This window comes from Aspergillus japonicus (assembly GCF_003184785.1).
Source record: "Aspergillus japonicus CBS 114.51 unplaced genomic scaffold BO86scaffold_99, whole genome shotgun sequence".
NCBI classification, from domain to species: domain Eukaryota; kingdom Fungi; phylum Ascomycota; class Eurotiomycetes; order Eurotiales; family Aspergillaceae; genus Aspergillus; species Aspergillus japonicus.
In genome coordinates, this window is record NW_020291736.1 from 53,296 (window position 1) to 76,630 (window position 23,335).

The following is a 23,335-nucleotide window of genomic DNA, read 5'->3' on the forward strand; positions in this document are numbered from 1 at the left end:
TAGACTAAAATCCCGCCCTAAAAAAGGACTAGAGGGGCCGATATTGTTAGGCCCAAAACGGGCGGACGGTCTGGAAATTGAGCCCAGGCGTTCCTGCGTGCCCGGTCGGAGGCTGTGGGGAGGAGAAAGGGAACGCACGCAGGGAAGGGGGGGATTTTTCTTGTCTCGCCGCACTGATTTATTTGCCGCACAAAAAATAGACACACGACTGGCTAACTCACTGGACGGGACTTTTTGGTCACGCTCTGCATTGCAAATTTGTTTTCCCCTTCAAAGGGGCGACTTTTCTCCGTGGGAAGCAGGTCATCCATCAATTGTATCTGGAGAAATCCTAATCATCTTCTCTGCCAGTCACTCAGCCGCCAGATCATCCCACAGACAGAGATACTCAGGATAAAGGAATCCGGTAGACTAGGCTGTCCTCTAGCGCGGGCGTGCCTGTCAATCCAGGTGTCAGGCTCCTTCAATTGAGGGTCCCGCCGGTGACTTTCTGGGACTCCCGGTGGGGCTCTCAGTCAGGACACGCAATCTATCCACGATGGGAGAAACAGTGACTCCCCACACAGCAAGACACACACACACACACACACACATAGCACAAGGCGATGACAATCTCAACCGTCGTCAGTATACACACGGATCACAGAGTTTCAAAATAGCATCGTGAGTTGCGTCATACACTGATGAGGCTCATAGGTATTGCGTAGGTCGAGTGGCACAGATCAGAAACCCTAAAAGCAAAAGGAGCTCCCGGCAACTTGAGGACTCTGATCTCTCCCTCTATCTCCCCCTCCACTCAGTGATCCTCCACCGTGAGGACGGCGCGACCCGATTTGCCTGCTATTGTTTCTGACCTGAAACATACTCGGTCCCGACCGTATGAGTCCGAAATCGATGGGCGATGTGTAATGAGGTGGATGCTTACTCTACTCCATTCCGAAGAGTTGAACCATCGCTCCGTGCACGAGACTACAGCTCGTCTCACTTACTCCGTAGGTAAATTGGGCGACAAAAGTACTAACTTGCTAGCAGTCCAGGACTCCAGTTGAGGGCGATGCCATCCAGACAGGTGGAGCGACAAACCCACCAACACCACCAGATACATAGATCTAGACAAGACAGCCAGCCCCCTGCAGCCCATCTTCAGCTCCAACCATGACTCAAAAATCATCAAAACCCTCCCCTCTCCGATCGGGGAGTTTTCCTCCCTGGTCCAATCCTTGTATTGACGCGATCGAGATGGTGGTTCCTATCTGCATCTACTAAGCAGTAGGTACATAAGTAGATTACTTTAGTCCCACGAGGGGACGTCCGCAACAACCTGATCAGTCGAAACGGCAAAAAAAAATAAATAAATAAATAAATAAATAAATAAATAAAAAAAGCAAGCAAGGTCGCGAAAACCAGTCCGTCAGTGACAGAAGCAGCGTGACTCACTTGTAGTTAACTGCATCAAACAATGACATATTGATAGTCCATTCTGCCTTCCCAATCCCTCTAGATCCCGAGCAGAATTATGGGTCCCAGTGGTGAGGAAGATCATCATCACCATCACCAACGGGGTGTCTTTCTGAGTCTCTCGGCCCTCAATCCTGCGACAGCGATGGATAATGTCACCCCCCGCCCCCTGAGAGAAAGTCTACTTGTCGCAAATAAACTCACAATCAACCAATCACACCCAAGGAAACTAGAAACTAGAATATATCACTCGATATTTGCTTGCCTAACGACTGACGTACAAGCAAACTGCGTTGCTTAGAACCCGATTCGCGAGTTTCGCCCATGATCGACACGGGGGGGGAGGAGGGAATCCAACCCGACGACGGATGATCCAGCAGCGAAAAGCCATCGCATCGCATCCTAGTCTAGGCACCCGGCGCTCTGCTTGGAGTGGTGTGATGTACAGTATTCTCCCAAACCACTGCTTCGGCTTGTAAGTTAGTCAAAACCAGCGTCATGAAATCATAGCCTGCACACTACCAACAACAACCAAGTAGTCCAGCCCTTTCACACCGCATACCCGTCATCTGCACGAGTTCCCTCCGGAATTGCAGACGAGATCCTTCGGAAGAACTACCTATAAACTCCGCGTAGGTGTAGATCGCTCGGTTAATTCTTCACAGGCGTGCAACGACTACCTTTAATTGGAAAGTCTTCATATTGCCCAGAAAAAAAAGCAACAACAAGAAAATTCTTCAGCGAGGAAAGAAACAAAAGCAGCAATAGCATAGCTTCTGGATAGCTTTTTCCGTTCGCCCTCAAGCGGCGCTGCAAGTCTTCAGGGTCCTTTCACACCGGACGGGAGTCGGTGAGACTCTTCCCCTCCCCCCGTGGTTCAGCAGATGCAGCTGAAACCAGGGACAAACTTACATGAACCCCCCCCCCCCCCCGGAGATTTGAGGCGGACAGCAGGCTCGTGGGTGCATTTACCCCGAGCGAGAGCTGGATGCAGGAACTGCAGGAACTGCAGGCGCAGTACTTGACTACTGGACCTTAGCTACTGCAGTCAAGTAGGTACTTGGGAATCTGGGTATGTGAAGTAGGTACAGTACAGTAGTTGGCCATTGCTTTCATGGACATGTATATCGCTGGATGCTATTGTTCGGGGTCCAGCGATCCCATCCTATAGGATTCCTTGCAGCGCGGTAGCAGATCCCACAAGAGACAAAGTGTTACCTACAGCAGTGGTTAACCGCGCTTGAAGCGGCCCCCTGGTCCCTGCTCAGCTGTGCCCGCAGCTGCAGCTGCAACCTGTGAAGAACGTGATAGAAGTTTATCGTACAGTACCTAAACAGAAGTTGTACAGCCGGTCCGCATCTGAGGTCCAGGTCTGGGCACCGGCACCCTCCCCTGCCCTCTGCACACTGAACATCCACAACTAAGCCCAACAACCCCAACTCCTTGGACAGCACAGTATACTTGATCCCAAACGCCCCCATCCACCACCCAAACCACTCCTCCAAAGACACCCACCGCCGAAGGGATCATGGAAAACCCGGCGGCAAAAAGCTCTCATCCAACCCAAACTTCCCGGCGTACCTCTCCCTCTCCCTCCGCTGGCGGTCACTCATGCCATTGACCGGGCGATCCGCGCGGTGGTACGCCAGCGTGCGCATGAAGTCATTCGCCGAGAACGCGTCCTCGTAGTGATTGACCTCGATGGTCGACGACCGCACGACGGCCACGTCGCCGTTCACGGGCCAGCCCAGACACCGCTCCGCGAGGGGGTTGAGGGGGAGGTCGCCACCCCCGGCGCGTACACGTGATAGTGCTAGTCGTTCGTGTCGTGGTGCGAGAAGAACGTGCCGGGCTCGTAGATCCCCGCCCAGTTCAGGCGCGCCTGGGTCTCCTGGCGCTCCTTGCCCCAGTTACCGTAGTCGCGGAGCGGGCAGGGCTCGAGGTAGTGTGCGTCCTTGGGGGGTTGGGCCGGGTCAGTGTGCGCGGTAGCGGGCCTCGTTGCTGGGCTGGCAGACGGTGCAGCGGAGGGTGCCGGGCTTCGGGCAGGTGGTGACGGTGCAGCTGGGCGTGGGGTCGGACATGTTGATTATCCTCACAAGTTCTTGGTTTTGCGTTGCTGACACCAGCTAGTCGAGCTTGTGTAGATGAGATATCAAATTGGTTGAAGGCTGTGCCTGCGCACTAACCTGTATCTTTGCAATTCTCTTCCCAATCAGAAATTCTTCGTTTTGAGGGATGCCAAGAAAGGCGGAGAGTATCGATGTGAAACTGAGAGGTGAGTTAGTCGATTACAGTTGGTTGTTACTGTGAAGAACAGGCCCAAGCACTGAGCCAAGCTTTATGTAGTGATATTTCGAAACCAGAGGAGAGTTCTCTTACCAATAGCTTTAGGGGCATATCACTAGTGGAGGTCTATGGCACAAGAGCTCAAGGGCGGGCCTAGAATCAACACTGGCACAAATGCTGGGTGACCGGGTTTGTTGACAGCTCAGGGCTGCATAGATTTGGTGCCGTGGTGGTTTTAGTGTCCGGTGCTAAGGGCTTATTTGGACATCCCGGCCCAATCAGGGTGCACCTGGCGCAACAACTTGAAGTACAGTACAAGCGTATGGTGGTAGTCTATCTAGTAATTTGTATAGTATGCTCCTCTGCTCTGCACTTTTATCAGACAATAATCATAGCACCGGAGTCGCGAACATCTCTTCCGGCAAGTGCTAACAGCGTATCCTGGAAGGCGAGCATCTATGTTACCAACACAATCTCTTTAACAACCACGTAAGACTCTCTTCCAGATATATATTGACATTTGCAGCAGAGCAAACTCCCTCCACTCAGCAACCAAAGCCGCTTGTAGAAAGAGACGGCCAGCACAGAACTAAGATGCGGACTTGCCATGTGAGAGTTTTCGAAATGTAAAAACACTTATGGCCACCACATTTCAAGTTAGTCGAGCGTCTGTAGAAGTCATAGAAACTGTCTGTATATTGACATTCAGAAGAATGGAATATCACCCAGGCCAGATAAGTTAACTCACATAATCGATATACGTTAGTGATCGAACAGGGAGCATATAATCGCAATTTCCAAGCCAATCGGTGTGATGAACAAAAACGTGAAAGTAAAGCCATGGCTTGCAAAAGCAGATACGTGATTGTGTCAGAATGCTATTGTATTCTCTATGGCTACCGGCGCCGATGTTCAAACGGCTTTCAACCCTCGCGCCCTGTCAGTGACATGCGGGGGGGGGGGCAGTTCCAGTCTAAGTCGTCAAGACTCCTGTCCGTTGCCCGCTTATCCTCTAACCATGCCCGCATCCGTTTGCCTCCATCGTCGATTCCTAAAGTCTACTGGGCACTTGTTGACTGATTGAGGGCTGGCACCCAGAGCCTGAACACCCCCAGATTCATATCTTCGACCTTCTAGGCAAAGCACCGATTTCCCTCTCCCATTGCCGATCAGCGCTGACCCGTTCCTGATGGGGCACTCGCTCCCAGGCCTCGCGAAACCGGAAAACTTTCCACTCCCAAGCCGATAACCCAGCGGCGATGAAGGAAGCACTGGCGTCGGCACTTTCCCGGACCCGCTCCATGGGAACCATATGACCGCAAGGAAGAACGACCTCTTGCACCAGTCCCCGAGCCGCGCCGCCACTGCCTCCGACGCCCGTGCCCGTAATCTTCATCTTCGCTCGACGGACCTTCGGCGAAGATACGTCCGATTGATCTCCGAATAGATACAGAACAGCGGGCTTCAACTCCGGCAACCGCCGGAACATCCACGCGGGCTCGGAGCGATAGAATGGATAGGTTTTATCGACGTCGTCGGGATGCATTTCTTCTTCGGGATAGCCGCGAGGGAGACCGGATCGCTCGTCGAGGTATGACGATCGCATGTAGTAGAAAAGCTCTTGTGCCTTCGTCGTAATCAAGGTCACGGCGGACGGCCCAGTTTCCTTGGAAATGGGGTATAGTGGCGTGGGAAGGTCCCGAAGTCCGTGTTGGACCCATTTCGCGAACACGCGGGGATCCCATGTCTGGTAGAACGGACTGGTCTGGAATTTCCCGATTGCTTGTGGACGGGAGGACCATAGGTCTCGTCGGTACGTGGACGCCTGGGCGAATTTGCGCCCGGCCTGTCCGCGCTCAATCACAGGATCAATCAAGACAAGACCTTCGAATAACGATGGGTGCAGCAGAGAGAGATGAGCACTGATAGACTTAGTAATATGACTTCAGACGAAGAATGAAACCGTGGTGTGGACTCACAGTTGCATCCCACCCATGCTGTGACCTATCCCAATAAGCGGCTGCGGGATCTGGTCTTGGAACTGGTTGATCATGGAAAGAAGATCGCGTCCATGATCAAACCAGTCAGCCAAAAAGAGGTGATTGATAGTGAGTGGAATGGTTCAGTTAGTAATATCCATGGAGTGAATACCCACGATCATGACCTAAAATCGATTCATTTAGTATGCCGCTCTGCCCCTGCTGAGCAACATCCGCAATCCAAATGGATCGAATGCGTCTTTAATGACTTCGGAGTATCTCATGAATATCATTCCAAAGAGGTTCGAATAGTTCCTGAGCGACGAATGAGTTGCGTAGACAAGACAGCACGATCAATAGGTTTTAGCTACACCTTTGGAAATGCATTTGCATGAGCCCCAATGATCGTGACATCCCCCTCTTGCGGAGAGGAATTATCGAGTAGGATGTACTGCTTGACCGCAAGCCTCAGCTCATGTTCATGGCCGGCTTCCGGACACTTTAACACCGGGCTGTGTGCTCAATAACACGAAAACGGGATATATATCTCTTGCTAGAGGGGACTACTTGGCTGGTCGATGTAGCCTCCGTGGCCTGCGCAGCATCATCAATGTATGAGCAAGGAGAATCTATTCTGATAACTGGTCTGCAGATTATGTAGATGTGATTAACGCGTCCCCGCTCGAACTAGCCGAGGCAAATATTATAATTAGCCTGCTAGACGCACTGCAGTCTTGGCATTTCCACCTGCATCTTGGTTGATTTCTTTCTCCAAATGAGAGAAATGGAAGAGCCGGACAGCCAACATCACATCGTGAACAGTGGGATGCTCTCCCGCGCGGTATTGCTTGATGTCGTTTATGCGACCTCTTTTGGGTCAGTTCATGGTGATTGAGATCGGGGTAAGAGAAGTACATCACAGCACATGACAGTCTATCTCGTCCGCCCACGGAGAAGCCGCGCGGATGCGCAGTATTAGCAGTACAAATCCATCAGCTTCGACTGATGTGATGTGGTATTGTCTATTGATGCTGATAACCTGCTATGTTTCGAGAGGAAATGCCTTGAACACTTGAGGGTAGCAGGGAGAGGAGAACTGGACAGAGAGTGAAGACTAGGAATGAGATTGCGCCCACTGAGTCGGTTCAAAGAATTCCCTAGTTAGCAATCGAGGCATATTATGGTGAAATAGTGGCTCCAGTGGGAAAGGCACGATCACTGCAATGCAGACCACCATCCTCGGCGAAAAATCCCTCATCCGATTTAGGAATCTGCTGCATGCTTAAAGAGACATGCAGATACGTACGGTATCCCATCAAGAATATTGATCAGAGATATTGATCAGCACCTGCAGGCTTATAGACGGTACTAGAATCTGCTCGTACAGACACAAAGCTTCGATGTTGTTACAAGAAATGCAAGACATGTGCCTGCTAACATGGCTCTCTCATGAAATGAGTCAAGCAAGGCCCTTGATCGAGGTCCAAACCCTTCTTGAAAGCAGCTGACACCTTCTATTACCATGCATGATAAGAGAACAGACGCACTCCGGCGAAAAAAGAGGCTCTGTTCTATACCTTATACTACCTGAAGAATAGAGTTCGGAAATTTGCCTCATTATTGCATCATGGATCATCAAGCTCATTCGATTGGTGATGATCACCAACTTTGTGAGCAAGGAATCTAAACTCGTGGTTCGTGTCAGCTCGACAATCATTGGGGTTTCAGTTCAAAACGACGCTGCCACGACGTCATCTCAACTCTACAATAGGGCTGATCACTGTCACAGGTGTCAGAAGACGAAGGTTCAATCGAGTAAGAAGTGCATGATCGTCTCGTTGGAAGCGTGGAGGGATAGTTACATCTGTGTCACTATGAGAGTCACTGGAAAGTTCCAGTGGCTGACGGGTGGCTGACTCCTTGACGGGAATGGCACCGTAAGGCATCCACGGCTGGGAGACAGGCATCACCCAGAGATTTGGTGAGTGTCTGGGACTGGGACTGGGACTGGGACAGGAACAGGTGTTGCGTTCCAAACTGCCGACTCTGGCGCGACACCACCACAGCTTCAAATTGAGCTTCAAAGGATGACAACCGTCAATTACTTCATTGATGGCTTTGACTATCTTATCGGGTCGGTCATTCATTCCATTGCTTCTACCGTCGTCGACACGCGGCCTGTGTGGGCTGTAGAATGAACCCTGACAATTCTCAAGGGGGCGGATAGTCATCTGGAATTCATGGCCTTACGCGGTGCATATGATAGTCGTCGTCATGGACTCGAGCCCTGCTATACCATAATTGGATGGGAAAGGGACCGTTCGGCGTTCGCAATTACAAGACATCACCAAGAAATTGAAAACCAACAGTCTATGAGCAGCAGAGAATTAAAGTGGAGCAATGCGATGGGGGAGAGTGATCAGGCACTAGATTACTCGATCTCGATCACTCACCATCCGATCTACTGGTAGTGAGATCTTTGAGCGGCGGGTTGTAATGCCGGTAGCAGGTTTCGTGGGGATTATGAAACGTGACAAAAGGGACGAGCCAATGCGTTCTCCATACTTCACTGGCAGTCTCCATCTTGCGGAGAAAAGAAGGAAAAGAAGGTGATTACTGTGGGGCAGCTTAACTGGGAGGGGAGGGGCTTACGAATCAAAGCATTTACAAGGGCGCCGCAATGATATCAAGAATGCCGGGCAGGGCAAGGCTGTTGGTCGCCACGCTCACTAAGCACTTCAGCAGTCAAGCACTGCACCGAGAAAAGCCGCCCCAAACAACTTGCTCACATTCCACATGCGCGTCGGTTGAGTTCAGCTCTGACGTTACAGCGGGGGGAGCTCTGCGATTCACACGCCTGTCTGCATGCTCCAACCACGGACCACCACTGCACAGTCCAAGGTTCGAGAAATGATGTTGACGATATCGACAGAATCGACCACAGCACGGTTCAAATTTGGAATATCCAAGATTAGGAATATAAATCCATCATGGCCCGCTTGTCTATGACCCCCAACTTCTCATGCAACTCGAATGAACGATAATAATACCGAGTATCATCTTGACCAAACACACTCCCGTCCCCTCCATGTCTTCCTCAGCTGAATTCTTCCGCATCCCCGCGGCGGTCATCCGTCGCACCGCGCCGCGTCTCAGTTCCACTCTTGGCCCCCTGGCCAACCGACCGGCCATCCCAGGGAAACTGGCCGCCATCTCCCGGGGGAAACTCCAGCGTGAAACTGAATCTCAAACCCCCGACCTGCGTCGGTGTCTGGGTCACCACCACATCTTCCGTCGCTGCGTCGCAGCCGAAGAAGAAGACAACGCACGATATCGGCGCGAAACCTACGACGAGGATGACGACGGAGAATACTATCACCGCCACTCTACAAGCCGGCGCGATTCGGACTCCACGCCCATCCGCACGCAGATCACCAAGGCCGTCAAAGCCATGGTGCGACGTCGCGACGCCGACAACCACAACTCGCTGCCTGACAATGGCCTGGTGCGCATGTCGTCCTCCAACCGTGCCTCCGAAAAACCACGACCCTCCATCAAACACAGCCGCCATCATATATCCATGTTCGGCTTGCGACGGTTGATTGCATCGCAGTCGACAACATTCCAGCCGCAAGCACAGGCTGTGGCCTAGCAATAGTCCAAGTCATGATGAGTCGTGATCGAATGTTCAACCAACCTCAACGACCCGCTGTCACAACTCGAGATACACTGCATCCTTTTTCATTTTTTTCCGTTTGAAGCGAAGCTATGTTTATGTGACGATTCATGAATTGATGAGTACGAAGTTACGTTTTGTGATCTATGATCGAATCCTTTTGTATATATATCCCAGTGTTTGATGCCTGGGTATGAAAGATAATATCCATATTTGAATTAAGGTACTATCTATGTCCAAACTTCTTCCAACCAGAGAACCAAACCCCGCACCACGCCACCATGGCTTAGTCCTCCCCGGTTCTAGATTTCTTTGCCACATAACCTTAAATTCAAAAGCAGTTAGAAGCTTAATCCATCCAGAGTTTCTATCTATCTAAAGATAGGCTCGGAGAATTGATAAGCTACCTGAGGCAACTTAGCAAAGCTCAATCTTTATACCCAAGTATCCAACGAAGCAGAGCAGTCCGGCTCTGAAAGGTGAGTCACATCATACTAATTGCCCACAGCTTCTGACCAATGCTGTACGGAGTTCCAATTCATATTTTCTAGTTTGAGAAAACATCCAGCGCCTGAGGCTTTTTCCGCTGTGCCAAGCGGGCTTGAGTGTACAGTGTAGTACACTACCTCAATCCTCGTCTTCGAGCAGATGAACCCCTGCACCCATGAATGCCATAACCTCGAAGACTCAGCCCTCCCCTCCCTTTTGAGAACAAACATAAGACCCTTGCCAATCCACACAACTCGTCCACCCACTAGACGTCTGATATCCTGTAACGAGTGGAGCAAGGGTGCCCACTCTTCCCCAGATCTCAAGGGAATCGATTGAATTCCCTTCCCTCATGATACCTTACACTGCAAAAGAGCATTTCGACAATACTCTGGATCTAGCACATGGCTTTCAAGATTCCACATTTAAAGAATGTGAACTATCTTTCAACGATTCAACTGTGTACGCAATCCGAGCCATAGGTTCTAATGCAGAGGCTTGACAACCCGGCAGCTTTTTTTTTTTTTTTTTTTTTTTTTTTTTTTTGTACCAGACTCGAACAAAAACCCCGATCCGGACCGTCCTCGCGGTTCCAGTACGCGACTAGCCCTACTTCACTAGCAACCGGCGTTCATCTGTAGAAGAATTCAGCACCACGAAGCTGCAACGCCTAGCACAAGTTTGGAGAACTCAACGTACCACACAATTCGCCGCAACCTATTATAGAGAAAAAAAGAAATCGATGGTGAGCACGCAAATCAACCCGAACAACGTCTCTCCCCTTCCCCCTTTCAGAACGCGATAAGAGTCGAATCCAGCTCACTTACATTATTGCACGAGCAGAACTTACTACGGCAATCCGCTGGCCGGTTCTGGATACAAGCATTCTCCTGGACGCCGGGCGAAAGCTGATCAGCAGAAAGCAGAGAAGAACGGCAAGGGTGGGGGTTTGGATCTTTTCAGCTGGCATACTCAGGGTAGAGGAGGGGGGGAGGGGGGGGGGACTTAGACAAACCGAGGCAGTGCATGTCCTTATCACGGCAGCGCAGTCAACCTGGCGCTTCGAGAATGTGGTCGGGGTGGCTGAGGCGATGGTGAGAAGAGCGAGGAGAGCTATCGTGAACTTCATGGTGGGTATTCTCTGTTCGTTGCTGCAGTCAGGGCGATGAGGATGGGAATGGGAGATTGAGAGGTGGGCATGAAGTTGGGCAGTAGAAGGTAGACGCTGGCACGAGGATGCAGCTACCTTTTATAGAGACCGGGCTTCTGGAATCACGCGGAATGACGACCGACAAAGGTCGTAATGGTCGGTGAGCTCGAGGCATAAACATGGCATGTGACCTGTAACATGCAAATCTACGGTGTATACTCAGTACCTAAGTAGGGAGCGGAGTTGCTGGGATGTACGAAGGCTCTCTCCCGCATTCAGAGACCTCTATCTAGTTCTCCCATTCAACCCTTTCACTGCAGCATGGTGATCTCACAAGGAATAACATATCCTCCCGGAAGGGCTACAGAAGTTCCCAGTCACCATCTTCGAACATGCTCCTGCACTGTAGCCACGACATGGACTCAAAGCCCCCCTCGAGCGGTTTCCAGTCCATGCGACTGGTCCCATCTACTAGCATCCTGCATCCTTCTGTGTGAGAGGTCAGCATAAAAAGTTTACCGACATAGGTCAAATCTCGAGTAAAAAGTTCATAACTAATCGCAAGCATGAAAACCTATAACGTACCCGACAATCCGCGTAAAGCTGGGATGATAAGATTAGCCGTGAGCCCCACATCAACCCTAGCAGTTGGCTGCCCCCACAGGAAAGTATACAGTTTACTTACATTCTCGCAAGGGCATAGCGTGGCATCAAAGCTGAAACCGTGCTGGGGCTCGAGGGTCAGACATGTTGTCTCCTTTGATTTCAGAAAGACACTTGTCAGCAGCAGCGGAGGAAATGATCGATCGGTGCAGTCGGGACCCGTTGAGGATCTTCAGCACCAACCTTTGTGGAGCATGTATCTCTGGCGTCGGAGCAGTCGGTCTGCTGTCTTTTCAAGCGCATGGTGGGACTGGCTGCTGCGACGGTGAGGAGGGCGAGGAGGGCGAGGGCGGGTTTCGTGGTGGGTGGGGTTGGCTTTGCTGTGATAAGGGTACTGATGATCAAGGTAGATTGGGGAGGACAAATGAGGAGGTGAAGTCGGGTTGAAATAGGAGGCTATCAAGAGGCTTAGCCTTAAAATATGACTACAGGCCTGCTTACAAGACACAGCAGGTCGATGGTCGAGAGTGCAATGATCGGCAAGCTTCATGCATATAGTTATGCATGAAATATGATGAGTCACCGATATAGTAAAAGAGCGGCGTGACTGCATGTTTCTGGGGCTTAATATTTTCTAGAATTTCTGCTAGTGCGTAGATCCGAGCAATAAGACAGCATATAATTATTGGCCTTTTTGGGTCGCTCATGCGCTGTGTCTGTGAGTCAAGAGTTGATATGGATCGACTATCCATTGCATGTAGGAAACGGACTTTCTATGATGTAGACGCAAATCCTAGCAGTCAGACAGAAACATCCTTTCTGCGCCTTTCTTTGCTGGCATTGTCCTCGGTAAGTTACTTCTGCTGATCCTCTTGTCGGGAAACAGCCGCGTACTGGCGGACGTCAACTGGGCGGTTGCAGCTTTGGGGAAGGTGTTGTCCCTTTGCTCTGAAGTGTCAGCTTGTATATTCGGCGGATGTGTATAATCTGGGAGCTAGGTAGCAATGAGTGCGCGAGCTGCTGCTAAGTAGATGGTCCGAACCATCCGTTGTTCACTACCTTATAGTGATGTACAGTAAGTTAAATAAGTTAGCTTGATCGTAACACTTCTCATGCTGCCACAGCGTTCCATTATCTGATTTGCTTTGCTAGACCCGTAGGGCTGAACCTGACCATTCAGAAACATGGGGTCTGTTATCGCGAACATGGTTGAACTTGGAGAGCCATATATCGAGCGACTGTGAGGGTCGATCTGGATGCTAAATCGAGCCTTATCTGATCGAAGGGGTCAAAGATCCCTATTCTTTTCCTATGGTTAAGTAGCCTTTCTGGCACTCGACACCAGTTCTCAGGTCCCTCTGATTGCAACTCGTCGAACGTAATTGTGAATTGCTGGCAGCCTAGTTTGAGGTAAGGGGGCCGGGCTCATGGGCTAGACTGCACGATCTCATCGAAGAGTTGCTTCGTGGGAATTCGCTAGGGGGTGCGGGGCCCCTTTCTTCACAACTTTAATTCTCTGGGGAGTTTTGGTGCCTGGATCTCTGCACGAGGGGGTTGTGTTGCGAAAATCATATAAAAGGAGCCTCGAACACTTCGCACAAAATGCCCTGCCAACAGCCCAACTTCCCTAGTATCCTTTTCTCTTTCGGACCGAGACTCTAACCACAACTCGATTCCAGCCTGAGATTTTAAAGAAAGGGATAATGATGAGAACTACTGTAGCCCTTCTTCTTACTCTCCTCGCCACAATAACAGCAGCCATCCCCACCGCCACCGAGCGACTGGATATATGCGCCAGCATAGAGCTGACTTGCAAGGCAGAGGTTTGTCAGGAAAGAGCAAGACATTTAGAGGGGGTCTATGCTAATGATGGTGTAGCAATTCAAATGCGAAGATCACTTTGCGTATGAGGGCATCGATGCCTGCCCCGAGGATCCGTGGCGGAGTTGTCTGTGTGATCACGTAAGTAGCCCCAGCAACATCTTTGCGGAGTATCATGTTGATGAGTTGCTTTCTGTCTCTAGGTTGCTGAGCACTGCATGGTACGTATTGAGGAACTAATTGTTGCGTACTTTCAGACGATATCGGATTTGTACTTACGTTGCTATCTTCCCTGGCTGTCATTTCCAGAGCAAAGCGGGATGTCTATAGATGCGGGATGATGAGATCGATGACTACCACACTACATGGCGGAGACGCTTTCAAGTAAGTATCGCTCCTCTCTTAGCGGAGACCCCAATCACTGAGAGGTCTGGACCAAGCCCAAAGTCAAGCCAAGGAGAATGGCTCAGCTGCTGTGGTGCTATGAAAGAGATACAGAGGATAGAATCTATGATGCGGTCATAATGCCTGTGGAAAGGGTTTAGTCTAGGTAAGACTACAATATATCGAGTACCAAGTGGTCTTAGGCAGCCTTGCCTTGTGAGATACCACGAGAAGGCTTTGCTTCTGGACATATCGACGAGGCAGAGAACATATTTGAAACTGCTCGTAATGCGACATAACTTGCTCCTAGTACTCAATCTAGACCAGGATCACAATCCTCCTAATGACCGGAGTCCGCGCTATCGCCGAAGGCGTGATTGAGCTCCCTCACCACCTCGGAATCAAATAGCAATTGTTTCTCCCACTCTCTCCCATGATTTGATTCAAGATCCAGCCATGGCACAACATATCATCCCTCCCCGCTCGACACATTTTCTTCTGCCCCTGCTCCTGACAGCCTTCCTCTTCTTCCTAGGCGAGAACATCCAGTCGGGCCCGCGCACCCAAATCTACGAGTCTATTCTTTGCGATCAGATTCTCCCAGATAACGCGACCACACCGCTATCGAGCGCCAGGTGCAAAGACAAAGCGGTTCAAGAGGAATTGGCCTTCCTCAAAGGTACAGAGAGAGTATTAGGGGCGCTACCAAGTACAACTTAACCTCTTTCTCACCCCCTTTCTCGTTGCTCTGTGCTGACCTGTGACAGCCATCCTAGTGATCCCATGGAGCCTCTTCGCCGAACGATACGGCCGCTGTCTCTCCCTCCGACTAGCATTGTTCGGTGTCCTTTGCGAAGAAACATGGAGCTGTCTGATTTGCTGGTTTTCGAACACGTTTCCAATCCGCCTCATTCTCCTGGCCCCTGTATTCGAAATCATTGGAGGTGGTCCCGGCATTATCATCACCATGATCCATCTCCTGGCTGCTGAAGCCGCTACGGAGGAGAAACGAACCACAACCTTTTTCTTCATTCGCGCCATGGCGCTTGCAGCAGCCATGTTGGCCCTGTTCGGCAGCTCGCTCCTCATGAGCCATCATGTCTGGGTGCCGTGGCTCTTGGGGTTGTTCTGCCTTCTCCTTGCCATCTTGACCACCCCGTCAGAGCTACATCCAGCCAGTACTCAAGATCCTCCGGATGAGAACACCGCATTGAACCCCGGACAGTATCGTGGCGACGATACGAGCACTGTGTCTCAGGAGAGTAACTCTTCAATCAAGGAACACGCCAGTCTGAGATTTCGTCTCAATCAGATAGCGCAGCAGCTTCACCAAGGGGCGAGGGTTGTGTATGGCAACACCTCGCTTATCATCTTACTGGGGATGTCCTTCTTGGGCCAGCTCGGGGAAGACTCGCTTCCCATGGCTCTGCTGCTCTACATTTCGAAAAGATACAACTGGGAATTCGCTCGAGTATGTGTTGGAGGGATTTTTACTTCTGGTACGAGTATGAATAAGCTAACAGACGCAACAGGCCAACTTCCTGTGGTCGTTAGGGGAGGCAGTGAGGTTCGTGTGTCTCATCGTAGTGCTTCCGCGGATCAGTCGGATGCTTCTCTCGCGTGCCGGTTCAACTACCTATAAGACGGATTTTGCAATCGCCCTTGCCAGTGCAACGATGCTTAGCCTGGGGACTTTGTTGCTCGGACTGGGTGTTTCCCTTCCGATTTCCACTATAGGTATGTGCAATCTCTCTGGCTCTAGTGACATCGAGTCATCTGGTAATCTGGTATATGCAGGGGTCATTCTGATATCCGCCACGGGAGGACTTAACTCGGCCCTGCGGTCGCTTGTGACCATGACGATCTCCCCCGAGGATATCAGTGTGGTTTATTCGATCTTCACGATCCTTCACGTTCTGAGCACCTCCTTGGCAGGGCCGATCTATTCTGGTGCCTTCGCTTTGGGACTGCAGTTTGGGGTTGAGTACACTGGGCTCCCGTTCATTGTGGCTGCTGCTTTGGTTGGATTATCGCTGCCAATGTTCTTTCTGGTGCGACCGCGTCGTGATTACGAGTTGATCGAAGGGTGATTAGTTGCAGTAGACCTAAGAAGCACATGGCCATTTCGGCAAATTAAGCGAAGATGTGACCGGGAATCAGACAGGGAGCTGGTCAGACACGATAACAATAGAAAGCATCACGACAAGGTTTCAACTCCAGCGTCCCGTTACACTACCATGCAAAACAAAATCAAGCTTCCGAGCCCCCGAGCAAGTTGCTAATGAGCAAGTTGCTAATCGAGGGTACCGAATATCATTCCCAGCCACCACGCGGCATCCAGCACGGATGGGATGATAAGCAGACAGCGACGCCACATCAGCGATCACCCCCGCATCCCACGCGCCAGCTCACTCACCACCTCCACCACCCGATCGTCGCATCCAAGCCAGACACCCACCCTCGCTGAAACCAGCCTAACTCGCAGACTACCGTCGATGTCAGGCAACGTGCTTCCATCCAATGGTATCCATGGATGGTGCAAGGCGAAACACCGTCGATGTACCTTAGTCATTGATGTGGAGCGCAGCCATTGGTTCCACGATGTATGAACAGCTCATAAGGCAGGAACTGGGTTCTGTTTATCACGACGGTTGCGGGGGGGTATAAGCTGTCATTGCCCCTCGGTCTGGAGCATGAGGAGAATATTCTCCGAATTTCCACAGCAGTTCTCGAGTACGAGGCTTTGTTAGGTTTTGGTTTCTACGCAGCAAGCAAGCGGCGGCACTTGATCACCCCAGAAAGAAAATGGCCGTCCAAAGCAACGGCCATGCCAGCAGTAACGGCACGCATGGCCCATCCGTGCGATTTGCACCACCCAAATCGACCTCATCCTCCGCCCGAATAAACGGCGATGATACCGTCGAAGTTGAGGTGGAAGAATACGACCAGCCAGAGTCCTCGTACGGCCCCTATCCTTGTTGGAACAAGAACAAACCCTAACCCCCGACTCTCAAAAACACAGCCCCTACGAATCCCGCCGCGTGGTCCTCCTCCTCGGCCCCCACGAACGCAAACACTCGGTCCCGGAGTACTACCTCCGCCTGTCGCCGATCTTCACCGACATCCTCAGCACGTACCCGCACTTCATCACGAAGACGGTGCCGTGCATCCCGCTGCCGGACGTCGACGACGACCTCATCCACACGGTCGTCCACTACCTGCACACGGGCAGCTACCAGACGCTGCGGCCCGCGGGCGGCAGCGACTGGACCAAGACCGAGTACCGGCGCAGCGTGCTGGTCTACGGCGCAGCGGCCCGCTACGAGCTGCTGGGCCTGCAGACCCTGGCGCGCAAGTACCTGCAGAAGCTGGACACCCACCTCAGCATCTTCGACGTGCTGGGCGTGGCCCGCACGGTGTACGGCGGCGGCAAGGGGTCGACGATCCCGGACTACGACCCCTGGTTCTTCGAGGTGTATGTCCGCGGCAAGATGGCCGATGCCTTCGTCGAGGATCGCGATCTGTTCGAGCGCCCCCGGTTCCAGTACCTGCTCGGTGCAGAGACGGGGTTCGATCGCTTCTTGGTGCAGGCACTGGTCTCGATCTATGAGGCGCGGATTGCGGAGCTGGAGAAGCGGGCGATGCGGAACGGGGGTGGGTTGCAGCCGCGGGATGGGTATGAGGATTTGCGGAGTGTTGGGGTTGGCGGTGAGAGGAGTGCGGTCGTGGCCGGGTTGGAGGATATCGCGGAGGAGTATCCGGATGAGCGGACGGTGGAGCTGGATGAGTTGGACGAGGCGGAGGGAGGGGTGTATGAGCGACACAATCTGGATGCACTTGCGGAGGAGATGATTGAGGAGCGCCCGCCGTCCAGTGCCCATGTCTCGGAGGGCTATCCCGCCTCGGTGGCCGAGGAACCAGTCGAGGACTTTCAAGACACTGCTGCTGCCACTGCCGCTGCCACTGCCGCTGCGGCTGGCACCGAGGAATACGGAGAAGAGCTCCCAGCCGAGAGGTACACGCCCCTCGAGCAGCCAATCAAGGAGGAGGAGCCCATCCCCCGCGACGACGACGACGACGACGACGATGACGACGATGACAGATACCACCGTGCTGGGCCGCCTGAGACCGCCGCAGACGACACCTGGAACGGGTGGGGGAGCTGGGCCGCCCGCACGAGGGAATGGGGCTATGCGACGGTCATCCACGAGGAGGAGCCGCCCTCTGGCACCGCCGGAGAGCCCGATCCAACTACCGAGAAGGACCCTCTCCCCGAGCCGGTGGCCGACGAGCCGCTGCCGGATTACGCGGAGGTTCAGCCGGTGGTGGTGTCGGAGGATCACCGCGCCCACCAGGAGAACCAGAGCCCCGTGGAGAACGGCAAGAAGAAGGACCGCAAGAAGGACCGCAAGAAGCGGAGCACCATGAGCCGGACGCGGGCGTTGTTTTCCTCGGCGGAGGAGCAGCCGCCGCGCGAGCAGGCGGTTTTCTGAAATTGTGTGGCATGTAGTATGTATATAAGGGGCGTTGGTTTATTAGATTGTGGGTTGGTGCTGTGGCTCGGGTGATTAGATCAATCATCACTTTTCATTCAGCATTTGACAGGGATTTAGAAATTTTGGTTGCGTCTATAGTCTAGCAAGCCGTTGAAGAGCATTGTCTGGGAGAAATCATTGTTGTGACTCATCGCAAATCCTCTCAATGCTTGAGGCCCCTGCAGAAGAAGAGGAAGAGGAATCTGATATACTTCAGTGAACACTTCAGTATCCCCTCTCGTTCTCGTCTGCGATAATGTAAGCATTGCAAGCAGAGTGTATCGGAACCTCAATCACTGGGGATTGTATTGAGCACGGGATCTCCAATTCGGGGTAGAGATGCGCGGGTGGAGAAGCATGAGGATATCGCCCGCGGGTGCGGGTGCGGGTGCGGGGGAGAAAGAAGTATGGGCAGAGACGCCCTAGGGCGCATCAAGCCCCGTCTTGGCCTAGTGGTGGTCTGATACCGATGTACGTACATACTACTACTCCCTTCAGTGTGACATCCCCTGATTCAGAACTAGCGCTGCATAGATAGGCAGTAGAGGAAGGAGTTCCTGACGATGAACTCGATGTAAGAAGCACAGCAACAGCACAGTCTCGGACATCCTTCAGGGTCCAGCCAGTGAAGTGACTATCCGTGTGTGTGGACTGTGGACTGTGGACTGTGGAGCGCGCTGGTTGACCTGAATCTCTAGGAATCACCTACTAGATCAGACCCGAATAGTTACAAGTATTCTTGGGCCCTTCCAAGATGCCTAACAACGAAATAGAGATACATCGCCGGGAAAAAGACCCCAGCTGCCCAAAGTCCCGGCTCTACCACCAATCCCGGCTAAGACGGGGGTACTGGATCAACGAGCCCAAAACGCCACAATCGCATCGAAGTCCTCAGTCGTCAAGCTCTTGACATCGCGATCCTCCTTCGTGATCTCCTTCCTCAGACGGGCGGCCACCCGCAACGCAACCGCGGCCTTCTGGGGCTTGTCCGTCGTCTCGAAAACCTTCCCCTTGAGGAACGTGGTGCGCGCGATCTCGTTCTTGTGCGCGTGGGGGTCGACGGACCAGATCTCGAGGGCTGTGTTGATCATTGCACTACCAAAAGGAAGGGTGTGTTAGACGGGGTGCATGTTCAGGTGTTTTCGTTGAAGAGGAGGGAGGGGGCACTCACATCGCCTGTTCGCTCTGACCGACCCGAACCAGATGCTCAGCGAGCTTGTGCGCGACGTTCGCGGTGTAGAAGTCGCGATCGCCCACCGTGGCGCGCATGTGGCGCCACGCCCGCTGATGATACGCGAAGCTGTCCTGCCACGCGCCCTGCGCGGCCCGCAGATTGCCCAGGGCGTAGAGGATCAGGCCCGTGCGGACCGATTCACGATCATCCTTGCCCAGCGCCCTCTCGCGGCCGGCCAGACTGTCCAGAAGCAGCGCGTTGCACTCGTCGAGCTTGCCCTGCGCCAGCAGCGCCCAGCTGAGGTTGGCCTCGCCGGAGCGCGGGACGTAGTTCCCCCACGCCTTCCGGATGCGCAGGGCCTCCTTGAGGTCCGCCTCGCCCTCCGCGTAGCGTCCGTCCTGGATGCGCGAGATCCCCCGCTCCGCGGTGGCGAGATACAGCCGCTCGTCGGCGGTGCCCAGCTCGCTGCAGATCGCGGCCACCAGGTTGAGGGACTGTTCCTTGTGGATGCGGCTGGCGGAGAAGTCGCTCGCGTCCATGGCGATCGCGCCCAGGCAGAAGTGGATGTCGGCGAGCAGGGAGTCGCGGTCCGGGTGCGCGGAGGCGTCGCAGATCCGGCGCGCGGTGTCGAAGAAGCCGTCGAAATGCTTGGTTCGGCCGCGTTCCTTCTGGTACCTGCTTCGCGTTAGATATCATGACGGCCTGAAGGGAGAGGAAAACTCCGAAGAACGGGGTATACGGACCATGCAGCTTCGGTTAAAAGCTTTGCGAAAAGCAGACTGGTGGTCTCGGAAGGACAGGAGATGGTTGGCCAGAGCTGATGTAACCTCAGAACATGAGGATAGATTGCGGCACATGCAGGCCATCTGCCGACATATAGCCTGCCGCCGCTCGATTTGGGTTGCGGTAGCTCGGGGTCCTTGGATGGCTTGGGCATAGCCGACGGCCAGTTCACCCAAAGGATCTCCACGAGTTTGTCGAAGATGAGGTGTCTCTTTGCGGACTCCATTCTAGCCAAGACCACATCTTGTACAATGCGATGCACCGATATCTGGGACTTGTTCTTGTCTCTTTGGATCAGAGATAGTTGCAGCAGATCGGATCGAGCATCGATAAAGGTGCTTTTCTTGTAAGGTGCGCTCTGGCAACTCATTTTCCCGGCTGCCTGCATCAATAGATCTTCGCGAATGAGATCCGGGTCGAGAAATGCGACCACCTCGAGCAGTTGTCGCGCTTGGAGCTTCAATTTCTCAAATGTCCACACCGTAGCAAGGGAATGTCGATAGGTGATCATGTTGGTGTCAAACTTGGTCTCGTACAGACTAGCATGCTCTTCATGGTCAGTGTAAAGCTCCAGAAATTCGGACAAGGTGAGGTCCTGGCGACGAATGATCCCGGCCATCTGTGAGATAGCCAGAGGAATGCCGCCGAGCGCATCGGAGATCTGTCGCGCTGTCACATCTTCCGGCTCGTTGAAGATCGTAGTCAGGTGGTTGAAGAGGGCTAGGCTGTCTTTCTGTGACAGCGGCCCGAGACCCAAACCCGAGGGTCTTCTGGTGAACATGCTCATAGCCAGTGGATCGCGGCTAGTGATAAGGACGGAACCACTGCCCTGAGGCCAGTAGTCCGCCAGCACCATTGGGTCATCTGCATTGTCAAATACCAGCAGCCAAGTTGCTTCTGCACCGGTGTGACCCGGCTGGAGGAGTTCATCCGACCCGGTTAGCTGTTTTCGGGGACTGGAAAGCCACCCTTTCACGATCTCTCTGCTGACGACTTGGCTCTTACAATCCGATGCATCTTCGAGGCCCAGTGCCAGCGAGATCTGTTGGTAGTTGTGATCAAGCTTCGCGATCTCATCGGCCACGACCCAGAACACTGCGTCAAAGCGCGCTTTGTGGCGGCGAGCGAATTCGCGGGCTATCTCGGTCTTGCCGATCCCACCAAACCCGCATAGCGCAAATTGTCGCAATCCAGTGCTTGATGCTGCGACGACATTCTTCGAGGGTAGGAGTTCAGCTGCGAGACGCTCCAAAACATCCTCGCGACCGCAAAAGTCACTATTTGCAGAATGCGTGTTGAGGAGATAGCAGGGTAGATTGAGGATCTTCCGAATCTCCTTGGGTGTGGCAGGATGTAACAACTCAAATCCCCCGAGAGAGGTTCCTTCTGTTGCTTTGTTTGACGGCCACTCAGTTGCTTGGTTCGATGGCCATTCACTTTGCTCGAATTGCTCAGCTGTGTGACGTTAGTGTAGTGACCTTCCTAGATCCTGAGATCAAGCCCTCACCTCTCCAAGGCGCTTCACTCATCGTTGGCGAGTAGGCGCTCATCGTTGCGTACTGGTACTCCTCTGGCATCGGTTACTAACACAACATTACGGCTTGAGAATCCTTCAGAACCTACGGTCTTCGAGACGAAGGGCAACAAGCTGCGCGGCGCTTTCCATCGTATCGCAAATGAACTTGTTTAACCCGGGTAGGCCTTCGCCGCCAATGCTCTTGGTGAAAAGACAAGTATCGTGATGATTGAGGTTAAGCCCGATGACCGTTTCCATTGGGGCATGAGTCGAACAAGCTTCTCTGGTGACCAACTATGATATGAGTTAGTGTTTGCTTCTCAGCTTAGATGTCAATCTCCGAGACTGACTTGTTGATACTTCGGAAGCAATGGTGTCGAGCTATTTTTCGATTCTCGGAGCTCATAGACCGACAAGATCGGAGTGCGGAACGAGATTCCTTCGAATCGATCTGCGAGGTCAAGCAAAATCGACCCTTCTTGCTCAGTGTGCGCAGCCGAAGTCTTGAGGGTCTTGCCGGTGGTCGATTCTAAAATGTCTCGAAATCGATTCCAGCTCGTGGCTCCGTCGTCGTAGCGATGCGGTGTGCTTAGGAATATAACGCCAGCTGTCGCGTTGACAATTGACTCGAACCGGAAGAACTGCTTATTGGCAACACACAATGCCTGTTTGACTATGATGCCACCCAAGCTGTGACAGACAATCATGACGGGTTTGTTCGATATCTGTAGAGGAGACATCAGTGATCATGCATAGAACTTGCGGGTAACGACGGCTAACGGACTAGTCCACTTACCAGACCTGACCTCAGTCGTGATCGCGAGTCATTGAGATGCTGCAAGAAATCGTAGGCTAGCATCAACATGGATTCCCATGAGGATTTGCTTCCGGCAAATGGTGAAGTGTATTCGTATGCGAGGATGCGTGCCCCAATGGCGGACTCAGGGAGGGTGGCGAGCCATTTCTGGTTTGCAAACGGCCAGTTCTCTGGCGAGGCTGTCCCGATACCTGGAACGAGGACAATACTGGGTTGAGGTTAGTGAGCGGATTACACTGAGACTCAGAGTGCATTCTGCTTACTCAATGCCATACTCAGAGTCATTGATCGGGTCCCGCAGTGTCCGAAGCTGGCCATGGGGAGGAAGGCTCGTCATAATGGCTATAACCCTGCAGTGTACCGAGTCTTGAGAGATGCCAGACAGTCTGAACCTTCAACTGTCTGCGAGGTGAGGATGGTGAAGTCTTCCGATCCCTGTCAATGGCGCAGGGGACGATGCGGGGTAGTTGGCCTCTAGTCGCCAACCACACACGCGCAATCTCAACAATCGACGGACTTCCATCAAATGACTGTTCATTGCATTATGTTTTTGAGCTTCGATGAAAACGACGTGGTGAAGCTGGCAAGCACATGGTATACTGTCTTTGCCCATCAAAATGCTATGTTGAATGAGAGAAGATTCAGAGTTCTCCTAGACTCACCT

At 52.7% G+C, this 23,335-nt stretch overlaps 8 protein-coding genes across 8 annotated transcripts; 4 read left to right on the forward strand and 4 right to left on the reverse strand.

The window, feature by feature from the left end:
* Positions 1–1,473: 1,473 nt before the first annotated feature.
* Positions 1,474–1,810, forward strand: BO86DRAFT_393405 (uncharacterized protein). Its single transcript, XM_025673010.1, has one exon. The coding sequence runs from the start codon at positions 1,517–1,519 to the stop codon at positions 1,757–1,759; it is 243 nt and encodes an 80-aa protein (XP_025522350.1). The 5' UTR covers positions 1,474–1,516; the 3' UTR covers positions 1,760–1,810.
* Positions 1,811–2,918: 1,108 nt separating this feature from the next.
* On the reverse strand, positions 2,919–3,539 carry BO86DRAFT_413852 (uncharacterized protein; the record flags this gene model as incomplete). Its single annotated transcript, XM_025674785.1, has 3 exons — positions 2,919–3,271; positions 3,373–3,412; positions 3,474–3,539. The coding sequence occupies 3 exons, from the start codon at positions 3,537–3,539 to the stop codon at positions 2,985–2,987; spliced, it is 393 nt and encodes a 130-aa protein (XP_025522351.1). The 3' UTR covers positions 2,919–2,984.
* Positions 3,540–4,861: 1,322 nt separating this feature from the next.
* Positions 4,862–5,740, reverse strand: BO86DRAFT_404649 (putative toxin biosynthesis protein; the record flags this gene model as incomplete). Its single annotated transcript, XM_025674036.1, has 2 exons — positions 4,862–5,666; positions 5,724–5,740. 2 exons carry the CDS (start codon positions 5,738–5,740, stop codon positions 4,862–4,864), a joined length of 822 nt encoding a protein of 273 aa, XP_025522352.1.
* Positions 5,741–7,360: 1,620 nt separating this feature from the next.
* Positions 7,361–8,121, reverse strand: BO86DRAFT_251260 (uncharacterized protein). The gene has a single exon (XM_025667188.1). The coding sequence runs from the start codon at positions 7,952–7,954 to the stop codon at positions 7,475–7,477; it is 480 nt and encodes a 159-aa protein (XP_025522353.1). The 5' UTR covers positions 7,955–8,121; the 3' UTR covers positions 7,361–7,474.
* A 386-nt stretch (positions 8,122–8,507) lies between these two features.
* Positions 8,508–9,608, forward strand: BO86DRAFT_393407 (uncharacterized protein). The gene has a single exon (XM_025673011.1). It carries the CDS (start codon positions 8,812–8,814, stop codon positions 9,373–9,375), a length of 564 nt encoding a protein of 187 aa, XP_025522354.1. The 5' UTR covers positions 8,508–8,811; the 3' UTR covers positions 9,376–9,608.
* A 4,550-nt stretch (positions 9,609–14,158) lies between these two features.
* BO86DRAFT_251278 (uncharacterized protein) lies at positions 14,159–16,067 on the forward strand. Its single transcript, XM_025667189.1, has 4 exons — positions 14,159–14,555; positions 14,614–15,317; positions 15,379–15,583; positions 15,644–16,067. Exons 1-4 carry the CDS (start codon positions 14,303–14,305, stop codon positions 15,934–15,936), a joined length of 1,455 nt encoding a protein of 484 aa, XP_025522355.1. The 5' UTR covers positions 14,159–14,302; the 3' UTR covers positions 15,937–16,067.
* A 486-nt stretch (positions 16,068–16,553) lies between these two features.
* Positions 16,554–18,397, forward strand: BO86DRAFT_251280 (uncharacterized protein). Its single transcript, XM_025667190.1, has 2 exons — positions 16,554–16,806; positions 16,869–18,397. The coding sequence occupies exons 1-2, from the start codon at positions 16,652–16,654 to the stop codon at positions 18,337–18,339; spliced, it is 1,626 nt and encodes a 541-aa protein (XP_025522356.1). The 5' UTR covers positions 16,554–16,651; the 3' UTR covers positions 18,340–18,397.
* Positions 18,398–18,873: 476 nt separating this feature from the next.
* On the reverse strand, positions 18,874–23,280 carry BO86DRAFT_372750 (tetratricopeptide repeat domain-containing protein). Its single transcript, XM_025670358.1, has 8 exons — positions 22,935–23,280; positions 22,651–22,879; positions 22,205–22,579; positions 21,962–22,148; positions 21,846–21,908; positions 20,299–21,793; positions 19,553–20,230; positions 18,874–19,476 (listed from the first exon to the last, which is right to left on the reverse strand). Exons 1-8 carry the CDS (start codon positions 23,006–23,008, stop codon positions 19,236–19,238), a joined length of 3,342 nt encoding a protein of 1,113 aa, XP_025522357.1. The 5' UTR covers positions 23,009–23,280; the 3' UTR covers positions 18,874–19,235.
* Between the last annotated feature and the right edge of the window lie 55 nt (positions 23,281–23,335).

Coding starts and splice junctions, on each gene's coding strand:
- BO86DRAFT_251260 (XM_025667188.1), bottom strand. CDS start 7,954: ATGACTATCCGCCCCCTTGAGAATTGTCAGGGTTCATTCTACAGCCCA.
- BO86DRAFT_251280 (XM_025667190.1), top strand. CDS start 16,652: ATGGCCGTCCAAAGCAACGGCCATGCCAGCAGTAACGGCACGCATGGC. Junction 16,807..16,868: donor TACGACCAGCCAGAGTCCTC/GTACGGCCCCTA, acceptor TCAAAAACACAG/CCCCTACGAATCCCGCCGCG.
- BO86DRAFT_251278 (XM_025667189.1), top strand. CDS start 14,303: ATGGCACAACATATCATCCCTCCCCGCTCGACACATTTTCTTCTGCCC. Junction 15,318..15,378: donor ACAACTGGGAATTCGCTCGA/GTATGTGTTGGA, acceptor CAGACGCAACAG/GCCAACTTCCTGTGGTCGTT. Junction 15,584..15,643: donor CCTTCCGATTTCCACTATAG/GTATGTGCAATC, acceptor TGGTATATGCAG/GGGTCATTCTGATATCCGCC.
- BO86DRAFT_393405 (XM_025673010.1), top strand. CDS start 1,517: ATGGGTCCCAGTGGTGAGGAAGATCATCATCACCATCACCAACGGGGT.
- BO86DRAFT_393407 (XM_025673011.1), top strand. CDS start 8,812: ATGTCTTCCTCAGCTGAATTCTTCCGCATCCCCGCGGCGGTCATCCGT.
- BO86DRAFT_372750 (XM_025670358.1), bottom strand. CDS start 23,008: ATGACGAGCCTTCCTCCCCATGGCCAGCTTCGGACACTGCGGGACCCG. Junction 22,149..22,204: donor TGCTTCCGAAGTATCAACAA/GTCAGTCTCGGA, acceptor CTCATATCATAG/TTGGTCACCAGAGAAGCTTG. Junction 19,477..19,552: donor GGTCAGAGCGAACAGGCGAT/GTGAGTGCCCCC, acceptor TCCTTTTGGTAG/TGCAATGATCAACACAGCCC.